The following is a 14,288-nucleotide window of genomic DNA, read 5'->3' as shown; positions in this document are numbered from 1 at the left end:
TTCCTTCAGTATGCTGCATTTCCAGCTTCGATGGACAATTATAAATTGACTGGTCATCAGTTTACTGTGATCATATCAGCCCAGAGTGAAAAAATTGCAAGTGACTTGTCCTTGGGACAAATTTTGCACAATGTCATTTCAGTGTCCCCACTCACTCATTTTTCAGCAAAAGATGTAAGTAGCTGCAGGGCAGGCTGCCCTTTCCTCAGCGGGGAAGTAGGTCAGACTGAACTCCTGGAATGCTCTGCCTAAGGAAAGATCTTGATCCACTATGTTCCCTGAGGCTGCTCATATTCAACATCGGGGTCAGGCGCAACTTCTCCAACTTACACTCCATTATGACTTCTGCTATTCAAAGTCAGCAAAATGTTAAGATTTGGTTTTCCACAAATTTTAGTAACACAAAGTTGACAAATTCCACGTGGCAGGCCTTAGTTTTTAATGTACGAAGTAGGAAAAATATTTTTTGAAGTCCAGACAAAATAACTACATTTAACTAGTAATATAATTCTTAAAGGATCTGATTAGAAATGTTTACAGATTTGGATACTGAATTACAGTCACCCATATTCTGAAGAAATTAGGATTTTAACATAAACCTGCCTGGCAAGCAAGAGATGCTGAAGATTAAGGTCTGATCTGAAGTAACAAGAAAAGACAGCTTGGCCTTCTGACAATGAAGTACAACAATTCAAAAGAAAGGCCATCAAATACAGCTCCTGGACCTCAGCTACTCTGTTCAGAAAAACTCATGGCTAAAATAAAAGCATTAAAGCATTATTCTACTATTAGAGAAGAAAGCAGTCTACACATTTTCACTGTTTTGGAAGTAACCAATACAACAAAAGTGCCAGCAGTGGAAACTTATAATACAGCTGATAAGTGCCAGAGGACAAACACCCTCAGTTTGTGACACTTCCAATCACACTTCCCCTGGCTGTTCCTATGCATTTTATTTGATCAATTGACATATCTTTGCTAGGGAACTGTTCTTGGCTCCAATTTTGTCAAGAGCAGCAAATGCACACTGTCTCTTCTCTGTAAGGCTATTTATACAGTGTGACAATGCGCATCTGCATCTCAGATACTTTATGACCTTTACAAAAGGGTAACAGTCCATTTAAAATTACTGAGGTTCAAAGGGTGCACAGAAACATGTAATTTCAACAGATAAAGAATAAATTTTTCAGCTTCAAGTACCAATTGTATTTCTAAGTCATCCATTAGTAGTCATCTGCTTCCCCCTGCAGTTTTGTGAAGCTATTGCTGTATCATGCATTCAATGATGTGAATTTCAATTTGAAGTTGTAGTCACTCAAAAAAATCCCTTTTCAAACCTTGCTAGAGTCACCCCCTGAAAACTGTGCCGGAAGCTGCCCTCTCCACACATTGCTAGATTCTGGCCAGTCTCTGTTCATTGCAACCCCCTAATAGACACACATTAGTCTTTCTACTGCCAGATCACTACCTTTTCCTGAAACTGTAAGCAGCACTTCCAGAGACAGTAGGTCACATCCATCCCTGACAGTCAGTTTAAGTTAACATGCCAGACGAACTGTGCCTACTCCTGAGTGACAATACTTGCCATCCAGTCCTTCTCGTTCCAGAGGCAACAGCCCCAGGCAGAGAAGTGGAGCTGAGCACTTAATCCATCACCACCACAAGTCCAAAAGGTCACAATTTGACAGTATCAGCATCTTTCAGAGAAATGCAAAGAAGAATATTAGACTAAAATCAGATAGCAGCACTGGAAAATGAAGGTATACTTTTTCACTCGTTCTATTAAATTGCCATCCAGCAAAAGACATTTTTTAGTTTAAAAAATGTATCTTCTCTAGCAGCTATAGATATACTTCTCAAATATTCTTCTCTGAGCTTTGATTGCCTCAGAAAATATAATGGGATGTTATATTCTATTTTGCAAGTTATTAGGGCAATTTTACTCTAGCAATCTATCTTTTCCTCCAATTTGACCAAGACAATACCATATTTAGTATTGGTGCTGTATACAGGATTCAGGTTATTAAAGTAGGTCATTTGAATAAGGGGATCACTGTTTATTATATTTCATAAGATTGCACTGTGATGCCTTCAAAATCCATTGTTTTGCAAGTTTTATTGCTGTACAAAATAATTTTGAATGCTGATGAAAATTGTTAACAAAAGATATATTCCTTATTGGTATTTGCCAGCAATTTATGTAATAACCTTTACTGCTGTACAGTCAGTTGGATTGTCTCATGTATTAATAATAATATGTTCTTTTTGATCCAACCACATAATTCTTCCTCAAAAGAGTTCTGACACCATTTCCAAGTGATCAACATCTGAGGACTGCTCCAAAAGATGACTCGCTTTGTTGTATCCTATGTTCCATTTTGTAACTTAGCTTTTATTTTGCAAATACCATAGAAAAAATATCAATTTGGACAGCGCCAAGGTTACTCTACTATATGGACAGACCACTAGGAACACACCAAACGTTGAAACAAATTACTACACCTGAGAAGCCATCTCAGAAGAAATCCCAGAGGTCTTCAACCCCTGAAAAACCAAATTCTATACAGAAGCCACGATTTATGGAAGAACAATGGGATCAACCTGAAGCATGGGGAAGAAATGGTGAGGAGGGGGGCAGTTCAAAGGAAATTTCTTGATTAAGCCAATGTTCTCTAATATATCCTAGAACTTCTGGAGAAAATAAGAAAAAAAAAAATCACAGGTACAACTTAAAATACTATTTCTCAAAGATCAGTTTCACTTAATTCTTACAGAGTTGCTAACAAGATACTAATTAAGAATCTCCTCTACTAGAGTTCCTTGTCATCCTGACATATTTCCTAGTGTTAAAATAGAAGTTGAATGTGATTATAGCCAGCTGTAGCTCTAATGCAGATGCAACAGCCCAAAGAATGGAACTGCTTTTGAAGAATATTAGATGTTTATACCAGAGTCTTACAGCACCTAGAAAGGAGTGTTCCATATCCAAAATAAGAGCTTACCAGGCCAGGTCTTTGATCCTTTGGTCCAAGGCCCAAAGAACAAGACAACATCTGTCATGATGGAAGAGCACGAGGGATTCAGAATCTTGCTGCTGGATAAACTCATAATTAATGGGTGTCCCTCCAGAAGAGGACCAGGTCAGACTGAAACAATTACCATGTAACAGCTGCTGGGTGCCTTCTGATTAATTCTGCAGACTAGACCAATGTCAAAGCCATCACTGTCAATGACAACTAACCAGAAAAATCTGTTTGTAACGCATCAAAAGCAATTTACTGCTCAGTGCCTCTGCTGAGGCAGCAATCAGCATGCTTTTGAAACAGTAATGATAACAAAATCTTATAAAAGTGAATTTTGTTTCAGGCAGCTTAATTCTTAAAAAGCTCAAGAGTTTTAAGTCCCGGCAATTAACCAGACTCTATGCTACATCAGCTTTTAAAAGAATAATTCTTGCAGGTCTGTATCTTAGTATCCCTTCAAGTTCTTATTTTGCTTCATTGTGCAGAGAAAACTCCTCACAATGTTGGTACTATTTCCTTGCATGTAATTCCTGTTGCTTAAAATTAGAAATCTCACTGTATGGGACTCTCAAAATATAATTGAGAGAAACTACATAATCACTTGCTCCTTCACTTTGATCTCTGCAGTAGCTTCTGCATGGGTGAGAATTTCTGCTCAGAGCTGCTACTATAAAAGCTTGCTCATCGGATACGCATAAATACACAGACTAAGGACTAGAATCTGTTTTTGCATCTCCAGAATAAATTAGAGACTTTCTTTTCTACAGCCTAGTTACTGGAGAACATTGCTCAAAAGAACTGATTTATTAAAGCTGCCAAAACATAAAATGGGCTCAGTTAAAACAAAGCAAAACCAGACTACTAAGGTGTGGCACCATGAATTTAGTTTGAGCAGGGCTAACATCCAGCCCTCCTTATGACTTGAGTACAATGACTTGAGACTGCAATCACAGTCCATAGGAAGTTTTTCTTATTTAGGCAAGTAGTCTAATTGAAGAAAATCCATCTACCCTGTGTGTCATCACAAGGCTGCCATTTGATGTCTACTTTTACCAGTACTGCCCTTGATCTAAAAATACTGCATGATTTTTCATCTGAATCATTCCCTGTAACTGGTTCACTGCACATTCACACAGAGAGGTGTGTGAGCACAATGAAGGAGGCAGCAGGGGGCTGAGAATAACTGATCAAGGGCTGCCTAAGTAGCGAACGCTGCTGCTGAGTGTCTGGTCACAACCTAAACAGACAAACAAACAAGTTCTGAATATTTCTGCCTCATTTTCTTCACCTGCAAAAAAAATCACATTATCTTTCTTCTCAAAAACGACCTTTTGAGTAACTGGAAGGAAGTTTAAAATGTTTGAAAAACTCTGAAAAAATGAATGTACAGCAGCTCTTTTCATAATGTAACTGCAGGGTTTTTTTCCTCAAAAGCTGCATCATTTAACACTCTTTTCATAATAAAAAAAGAATGTTTCACTTTTAAAAATAAAATTAAAATAACATTTGTAGACATCAATTCAAAGTACTACTAGGAAAGCTGGTGTGGCAATTCAGGAATGACGCATTCCCATTATGTTATTACACAGTGAATGTAAGGTGATGCAGCGTAATATCATGCAAATGGGCCACATCAGTAGTTAAAAGAACTGCTGTAAGTGTCTAATTAATCTCTAGTTTCTGGATTTCTCAAGCTCTGCTTATAAAAGATACCGACAATATTTTGTTAGATTAAAAATATCAGATATATTGTAAAGACTGCTTATATAATCCACTCATAAAGCTCTCCATGGAACGTAAACTTCACAATATAAATATTGCCAATCTAATTGTTATGGTGATACTAAGAGATGGAATCCTTCCATTTCATTAGGTGTAATCATAAACCAAGCTGAAAGGCACAATTGCTCAATACCACTGGAAATAAACCTACAGAAAGATGAGAACTGCAGTTGTCTCAATACCTTCTCTAAGGAAATCTTTCGAGATTTAAACAGTTATTATTTTGTACTCCCATAGCACTTTTCAGCAGATTTACACAAAGCTGAATGCAAGTATTCAACATTCACAATTCTTTTGCTCATTTTACAGAACGCAAAAAATTATGTGCAAAATTAAATTATCACCTAACAATACAACAAAATAAGAGGAACATGAAAACTAAGACACCCAATTTGCAGCCCTGCTGCGCTTTCTGGAGATAAATCCTAAAACATAATTTACCCCCAGTTTTTCGCATTTTGCCTATGAAACTCTCAAGCTGCCTCCAAGTTACATGGTGCTTCAGAAGTCTTATCATGACTCACAATGATAATGCTCCTTGTTGTATAAGCAATAAATGCAAGTGGAAAAATGACAGTTTAGTCTAAACTGGAAAAGACGCAATGGCAATGTAATAATGTTTTTTTTTTGTGTAGCAATCAGGTCAAAGAAAGTGATCACTGCCCTCTGTGTAGCACCTGAGAGAATTTGGAGAGTGCCCAGTTTTGGTGTTCTGTCCCTTCCCTACCAAAAAAAAAAAACCAACAAAAAAGATCAGCTTCCCAGTGGGAGTCCAGTGGATGGTCCCCAAGATGGTCAGGACACTGGAGACCCTGACCTAGCAGAGAGCCCAAGAGAACTGGGTTGGTTCAACCTTAGGAAAAGGCAGCTCAGGGGAGACTACACTCCTAGAGAAAATGAATCTGGACTCTTGCTGGAGGCATGAAAAAAAGAAGTGCCAGTGGTCACCAGTTGCAACAAAGGAAATTCTTAACTAAAAATCAGGAAAAAAGTTTGCACCATGAGGGTAGTTAAACACTAGAAGAGAGGCTGTGCAATCTTCAGGCTCTGAGATGTTTGTTAGGTTCTGGGCAGGCTCACCTATTTTATCTTACTTTGAGCAGGGGGCTGGACTAGATGACCTCTCCAGAGGCCCTTTTTGGGCAAAGGATGCACCAGATAACCTCTTGAGATGCATCCCCCCTTCCATTATTTCTTATTAGAGCTCAAAGTATTATAACTGGCAAGCATCATTGTGCTCATTTTACAGATATCAAAACTGAGAGAAGCAGCAGACAAGTCTCATTCCTACTTTAGGGAGATTATATTCCATGTTCCCCACTATTCCCATATTGCTTTTCCAATTAACATTAACACAACAATCTGTACTACAGATGAAAAATGACCTTTTTGTCTTCACTGATGTATTTTAATCAGAAATCCCACCCTACCAGCAAGTGAACTACTTGAGTCATTTCTCTATATTTCTCTATATTGGTTTGTAACAATTTAAATGTTTGATTGCCTCTGGCATCTTAGCTCTGCATATTTCTAACCCTCATTGTCTATTTACAGTAGCTGACCATAAGAGCATGGTATAGTCAAGTTACTGCCAAGGCCCTCCCTCTTTCTAACTTTTTGGATAGGGTATAGCCAGCATTTATTATACAACACAGTTAAGAAAGCACAATCCAGCTTTATCAACTCAGTTGAATTAGAAAAGATCTGCCTGCTTTTACAAGAGTAATAAGCCGCTATAAATGGACTGAAGCATTCATAATTTTAAAGCACCTCAAAAAAATTAATTGGATACAATTCTTCATTTCTTCTTTTCATCAAATACCTCATTTGAGTAGTACTTGTCCATTACAGTAGTAATTTCTTCAGCTGTTCCTGGTGATTTGGGAGTTTCCAAAATAAAACTATATAGCTATACAATACACTATCTTCCCCTGTGAATTAATGCTTGCCTAAGATGCTGCCTGCCTTCTCTTGTCAGCTGCCATTCCTTACTCCTCTCTCTCCTTGACTCATCATAATCAGTTATTCAATGTTACTTATGACTGAAAATCCGCAGCTAGCCTTCCAGTAAGGACTCTGTTTCCTTTATTAAAATAAGATCTAATCCATGCCTACAGGACTATAAAATAAAGTTTGCTAAAGTCTTCCCTTAATGTAAGTTACAATACATCAGAATTCCACCTTTTCCCCAAGTGCAAAGAATATAATACCATTTTTTGTCACTATTTCAATTTTTAGTACAAGTAACTGCTCCTTCGAATGACTCAGATTTTAAGAGGCTGGATCAGCTCTTTGAAACACGACCTGTTCAAGAGGCCAAGCTGTACAACTTATCAAAAGGACAGTGCTTAAGAAAAAAGGAAAAAAAAATTACAAGAGTTGTATGTTGGGACATACATAATTTGGATTACCTGTTTTTCTTCCTCTGGCATATCTTTTTCTAGTTCTAGTAAGTATTCTTCATCTAGTTCTGTCTGCTTCCTTGAGCTAGTCTCATTCTGTATATTCCCTTCATCATCCAGCACAGGTTCTTTTGTCTCAAAGGAGTCATGACAGTCATGGAAATGCTCATCTGCTGTTGTAGAATCTTTGGCTGAAGATGGTGTATATCCACTTTCAATGGTTTTGGGATTCTGTGCATCTTTGGGGCCACTCTCTGAAGACTTCTGATCAGAAAGCTTTAAGTGATCAAGTAATTCTTCAGGTGGACTTGCATCTTTAAACTCTTCCATGTTGGACTCCTTGGAGAGGTTAGGCTTTTAGAAATGAGAGAGAAATAACCCGGAATAAGCATAATATACAGCACTTGTCAGCAAACGAATCTCTAAAGTACTTAAAAGTACTCCTGGCATTACCGGAGGGAAACTATCACCCTTCAGGGGAAGGAGTAACTTACACATACTTCTTCTATGCACTACAGAGCGCCAGGGGGCCGGTGCTCTGTTCCCATAAATGAGTTAATTCAGAAGCTCAGGTGCCCAGGACCGGCACGGCACCATGGTGGGACTTTTTGTTTGCAGTGGGACTGAAGTCACACACACCTGCCTGCCCACAGGCGCACTGTGTGCAGCGACCCCCCCGCCGCCCCAGGCTCCGCGTTGCCCTGCAGCCCTATCGCGACCCCCCAGAGCCAGGCCCCAGACAGCTGTTCCCGGCTCTGATATCCCAGCCCTACACCGCCCCCTGAGCTATGGGGCCGAGCTGCGGCCCACGCCCCCCATGACACCGCCTCCCCCGGGCCGGGCCCACCCCAGGCCGCGCTCCCGGCCCCGGCCACACACCTCCGCCCGCCGCCGCTTCCGGCCGCCGCTCTCCGCTCCGCCCCCGTCACCCCGCGGGTCGCTTCCGGCCGGCGCCAGCCAATAGGAGGAGGCCGCGCGCAGGCCGCTGGGATGTGCAGTCTTGCGAGGGTGCGTGGCGGTGCGCTCGGGGCCGGGGTGTCTTGGGGGGTCTCCGTTGTTTGGTTGTTGGTTTATGTTTGTGGGTTTTTGTTTGTTTGTTTTCTGAGGAGGCCGCTTGCCGCAGCCCTTTTGCACCCCCGTAGGGGGTCTCTCAGCTGCTCGTGATACAGGGAATTAACAATTAACTACTTAACACTTAGAGAACGAACACTTAAGAGAGCTAACCCTTAACCCACATCACAATTGCCTGGTCTTGCTTAGCTTTGTATAACTGACTGTATGAGAAACAGGAGTTTGCTGACGACTTCACAGGCCTTGCAAAGATAAAAACGCTAGGGTGCATCCTTGGGCGGACTAGAGAACAGGCACGGGCACAGGACAGGAGGTATGCCAGGTCTAACCAACTCAGCGGACTGGGTCTCAACCAACCCATCGCACCAGGCCAAAGGTGACCATGTACAGAGGAGACCTGGGTTTGCGATCACTGCGCGGGCGCAAGCAGGAGGAGCTGGAGACTATGGAAACGATCTCCTGGAACTCATTGCAATAACCGCCTTCTCAGGGACATGTTTCAAAGCTGGGGTTAGAAATTGAAGCTTTGTGTGCCAGTTTCATTTTTGGTCATAATTTGTTTGATTACTGCTTCTAAATGAACATTTTTAATTATGGAGTCTGTTGGTACCAGTGATGGATGTGGATATTAAGAAGAAATTGGAACACTTTGGAGTAAGTTGGCGAGAGCATGGCTAGTGACAATGAAAACAAACAGGATCTCTATGGCTGATTTTTCACCTCTCTATGGACGAAAAAGTGTATTCAGCATTCTGCAACATCCCAGCTGCAATGTTTTAGCCCACAAAAATGTGTGTTTCAGCTGTTCTGCTAGCACTGTGTATTTTCTGACTTACAGAAAGTATTTCTGGATCTTCGCACTGTCCTGTTAAATATCATGTCATTTGAAAAGGGAGAAGGAAATTACAGCTGTGGCACAGGATCCATCCACGTGGTTCTGAATTTGCTGAAATGCTATTTAAATCTGCTCTGGCTGTGCAAAGAGCACAGGGGTTTGAATAAGTGATGATGTTTCATCCCCAGAAGGAACTGAACTGCTAAGGATAATACTGGACATTAGGAGTCAGTAATCCACCCAGGGCAGCACTAGCCTTTATTTTGACTTTTCCGAAACAGAGTGTATTTGCTAGCAAAAACTCTACAGGAATTGGACCTACTTAGAAGTTTTGAGCTGCTGCAGAGGTACCTTGCCTCTGCATGAGACAGAGGTTTCTGGCCTCCACACAGCTCCGAACTTAGTGGGAGCCAGGACTAGGAGGAGAACAGGACTAGAGGAAAAGATGCAACTCTCCAGAACCTGGAAACATTCAAGACCAGGCTGGATGGGGCTCTGAGCAACCTGGTCTAGTTGAAGATGTCCCTGCTTGTTGCAGGAGGATTGGACTAGATGAGCTTTGAAGACCCCTTCCAACTCAAACTATTTTATATTCCCAGGAGTCTTTTCTAGCAGAGTGACCTTTGAGCATCATGGATGCAGTTTAAGAATATTGTGTCCCTCTGAGCTCAGCCCTGAGCAAGCTGCAGATCAGTGAAAGTCTCTGAATCTCTCTCCTGTCTAACTGCTCCTTGGTGCCACTATGAAGTAAAATCCCTAAGGCTTCACTGGGACTCAGGGAGCAGACGCCCGCAAGGAGCTGCGGCTCACCATCAGGGAGCTGGCAAACGAAGAGGCAGAGACTTTCTAACCCCTCATTGGGTATCAACGTAGTCAAGTGTATGACTTCTGTCTTTAAGGTTTCTAAGTGCTGATTTACTGTTCGTACATTTTGCTTTCTCTTCTTTACACTTTAACTTTCCTTACAGGAGTGTTGTGTTCATGGATTACTTTATATTTGGAAAATACAGGACCAAGTTGTCTTACAGTATTTTCAAACCTTCTTTATTAAGAAACAATGTGGAGGTAATAGGGCAGTCCTGAATAAGTCGATCTGTTTGGATAAGAGTTCAGTGATGGAAGCTTTGTCTCGTGGTGTTGAGATTTACTGCTCCCTGTTTTGAACGAACAGAATCCAGGGACACTGAGTACCTTGAGTGGAACACTATAATACAATAACACTTTATTAAGCCAGGTGTAAGTTGTAGAGGTAAAATCAGAGAAAGAGTCTATATCTCAACACTTCCCTCCAGCAAGAACTCATTTACCCTTCCAAATTTTTTCCTGTTTCTTCCCGTGATGATGGTGATGTTTTCTGACATGACCAACAGAGCCAGGGAAAGTGTAGTGTGCCCCAAAAAAAGCTGGGAGAAGTGAAGAATGCTGTGTTGACTCTATCTTTCTCAGTAGTGCTGAAAGAAATCTGGAGAGGACCAATGTAAGAGGTGTATATTCTCTTGTTTCTGATATGAAAGTTTTCTACTAGATTGTATACAAATACTTTTTTCTTACTGTTCTCAAGATAAACTTTTGGCCTACTTTTTGTAGCTATTAATAATCTTCTTAGAGAAGACAACAAGGCAACTGGGAGAAGTAGAACATTTTATTCAGATTGTTAAAAATGTATATTTTCAAAATTCACAATAGTTACTCCCTATTTTGAAGCAATGCGTAGTTGGCAGTTGGTGAAATGACTCTGCTCTTTTAATAAAGTTATGGAAACTCATAGCCTAATATCCTTGAATTCACTGAAACATCTTCTTACAAGACCGAAGACAATAAGGATTTCTAATATTTTCAAGTGTGAAATGTTCATAAAATGTAACAATAGACAAACAATAGTTTAAATATTGCAGGCCAGCTGGTTTTATGCCAAACAAACTCCTGAGAACAATACCTGGCAACTAAATCTCACACTGGGAGTTTGTAGCTCCAGTATTTATGGCCACATTTTCAAGACAGCTCTGTACACAATGGGGCATCTAATCTGGGTGCGTAATTACAGTGATTTCAGGGACATACTGAGTGACACTTTGCTGCTGCTGTTTACTCAATATTCTGGAAAACGGCTTCTCTTCTTATTTACTATTATTATTATTATTGTAAACGCATGTGTTTTGCACAAGAGTTCAATTATTTTATAAATGAAGACTGAATGAGTTTCTACTAAATTTAGTTATTTGACTTCTGTAAGCTTGCCAAACAGCTTTATTTCATGGATTTTACTGTAAGAAAGAAAGGTTTCTACAAAAGAAACTGAACTTTGGCAGCTCATCACTTCTGCAAGAGACTTCAATAAAATTGAAGATATGATGTCTAAGTTCTCCTGCTGCCTTAAGAACAAGTCTTCCTGATTTACTGTTAAAGAGGCTGAATGTGTACTGTGTAAAATCCAGAGAACTCCTATCTAGATGAGAGTATTTGTGACTGTCACCCGGAGTAGAAATCCAGTAGGTGGCGATGTTGGATTTTCTAAACCGGGTCCCCTTTCCTTGTGAAACTGATCCAGTTCTCATTGAAATCGGGACTTGAAGATCCCCTGCATTACAATAGTGCAGGACTGGACTCTAGGCTAACTAGAAGAGGGATGAACTGTTCCATAGTTACCTCAGGCACCAGAACATATGCTAATTTTACTTTTTGGGGCAGCTTTTTTGATCTTCACAATGAAGAAATGAAAGCTCAACAAATCAAGCGAAGAAACAGTAATTGCCATTTTCCAGAGGTCATATAAAGTTCAGGTTCTTTGCTAGAATTAAATATTTGCGTGAAAGTCTCTGTGGAATCAAATTATTGTGCTTCCTAAAGAACGTTTTGAAGGAAATTGTGAAACAGGCAATTAAAGGCTTTTTAAACACAGCTACAAATTCAAGTCTTACTACATCTGCTTTTTAGGTTGACTTATTAAAGAAACTGTGAAGGATTCTTATTAATTTTGAACATCCATTCTCTTTTTCTCCATGTCTTGGCTGGAGTCCTGTAAAGATTATGAGAATTACTAGACAGGGAGCATGTTCTTCATTGGTCAAGCTAATATATTTTGACATAAGAATTTCCAGTAACACCACCACATTTCCTAGGTTAGTGCTCCCACCATTATGTTACTGCTTCAGGTGTTTTAACTGATCCTGGGAGTCATGACTTACCTTTTCCACAAATAGCATGCTTCATGAGGAAGGTAGCTAGTACCCTTCCCAATCCCAAAAAATTTGTTGTGGAGGGAAGGGTTTTTTGGTTCTGTTAAAGTGACTTTAACTAGCATGATGTGTCTTCGTATTCTGAAATACTTCATTTTGACTGCTTCAGGATGGAAGGGGGGTGCACCTGGTGCACCTGATGCACCACCTGCACCACCTGCATGATACCATGTTCTGCCCTGCAAAGTGTGTGAGCCATAGCATTGCCAGTGTGGTGTCAAAAAACAGGTAAGCGTATCTGTTGCTGAGTGTGTCAAAACAGAATCAAGCTTATTCTTGTGGGAATGAGCTGATTAGTTTGTGGCCAGTGACAGGAATAAGCAGCTGTTAGTATAGTCGTGCTTTCATACCATAGCTGCTATGGATTATCAATCATCTCCTGTGTTGTGCAGGTTTATGCTCATTCATATCAGGTGAAAGTCAAGCACAGAAACTGAGAGCAGAGAGAACATCCGTTGAATAGAAAGTTGCTATTTTTACATTTTCCAGCCTAGAACTGCACTTTATAATATTAATGTCCCCTCTTTTCTACCTGTTACATTTGGAAAGATAATATAAAACTGCATTTCCAAAGAGTAAAGAATGTAGAATGCTCTAGAGTTTGTGTCTCATTCAGCTGAATTGATTTTTACCATAACTCTCTTAAAAATAAGAAGCACTTTTGTGATAGCTGAGTGCATTGAAGCCTAATGGGTTTAATTTATGTGCAGCTGGTCTGTAACAATACTCTGTGAGCCATTACAGCTGTGCCTCTCAACTGAATGGCTTTGTACAAGCCCTAGTTAGTGATTAAGCTCCACATGGTAGCTTAACCTGGAAAAATTCACAGTGTTTCGTGAACACCTTCTGTGCTAAATGGCAGCAACTCCTCTTTGGAGGCAAATCTATTTGCCCACAAAATGGGTTCATTGAAAGGTCTGTTAGTATGCATAAAAATATGCATGATGGAGTATAGTTGCATCTGATAGACCACCATTGTGTGCCAATTGCCTTTTTGTTAGATTGTGGATGTTCTGCTTGTCAAATTAATTTTGACTGTACTAAAAAATGGGCTAATATGGGCTTGTTCCACAAGGTTTGATGATGATGCCCTGACCCAAATAGTTTTTCCTTTAAAGGAAAACATTGCAACAAATGAAGGACTAACAAAGGGAAGAGGATGATTTGTATCTCTTCATTTGGGGCGGGCTTTGCCTGGCTGAGGTCGTAGAATATTCCACTGGTAAAAATAAAGACGTTTAGAGTAGATTAGTTCTAGAAAAGTCAGGTGGCCTTGCAAAGGTTTCATATTTTATCAGACTTTCTCTTCTGTAATCTTTGTGGTCCCTCCTTCAGACCCATGTATTTTCTTTTTTCCATTTTTACAATTGGTTTTATTGCCTGTAACTTAATTGAAGTTGTGGCTGAAGATGAGTAGGTGTTGCTGAGAGATTATGAGCAGATGTGACCTGACTCTTTTGAAGTCTTACATAGTTTAGCATATTTGCATGGATAGGTCTCCACTGGTACAGTGTTGCTTAGTATGAGAACAGGCTGTGTGGGACCCTACAAAAATAGGAATTCATGAGGCAAAAAGCTGAGAGGAGAAACCATCTATTCAGTTTTGGGAAGTCATGTAATATCCTGCATGGCTATGGATGGCAAGATATATACATAACCTGGAAAAAAGCTTGGAGAAGAGAAATGTATTTTGGAGAAATATTAGGAATCCTTCCATCTTATATTTGTTACAGTTACAAGTTATAGGGTTTCTAGTCTTAAAATTTAATTGAATAGTGATTAAGAATGAGACACAGTTTGTTAAAGTGATATCTGAATTATATATTAATATCAGGTATTACTAGAACTTGTTCTCACTTCTTTTTGTTATCCCTGGTTGTTATGCTGGAGCCTACAGTTTGTCATTCCTTCATCTGTCTGATTCTAGGGATTGTATGAG

The 14,288-nt window shown here is 40.0% G+C and overlaps 1 protein-coding gene across 3 annotated transcripts in view; it reads right to left on the bottom strand.

The window, feature by feature from the left end:
• Positions 1–8,147, bottom strand: part of TTC1 (tetratricopeptide repeat domain 1) — a 30,662-nt gene extending 22,515 nt beyond the window's left edge. Inside the window, exons 1-2 of one of the 3 annotated variants that reach the window (XM_065849380.2) lie at positions 8,087–8,147; positions 7,217–7,561 (exon numbers count right to left, since the gene is read on the bottom strand). In XM_065849380.2, the coding sequence (XP_065705452.1) occupies positions 7,217–7,537 (321 nt within the window). In that variant the 5' untranslated portion in view covers positions 7,538–7,561; positions 8,087–8,147. The other 2 variants (XM_065849382.2, XM_065849381.2) reach the window with 2 other exon arrangements.
• Positions 8,148–14,288: the final 6,141 nt, after the last annotated feature.

This window comes from Patagioenas fasciata, chromosome 14 (assembly GCF_037038585.1).
Source record: "Patagioenas fasciata isolate bPatFas1 chromosome 14, bPatFas1.hap1, whole genome shotgun sequence".
NCBI lineage: Eukaryota > Metazoa > Chordata > Aves > Columbiformes > Columbidae > Patagioenas > Patagioenas fasciata.
This window is presented reverse-complemented; position numbering and strand designations above follow the sequence as displayed.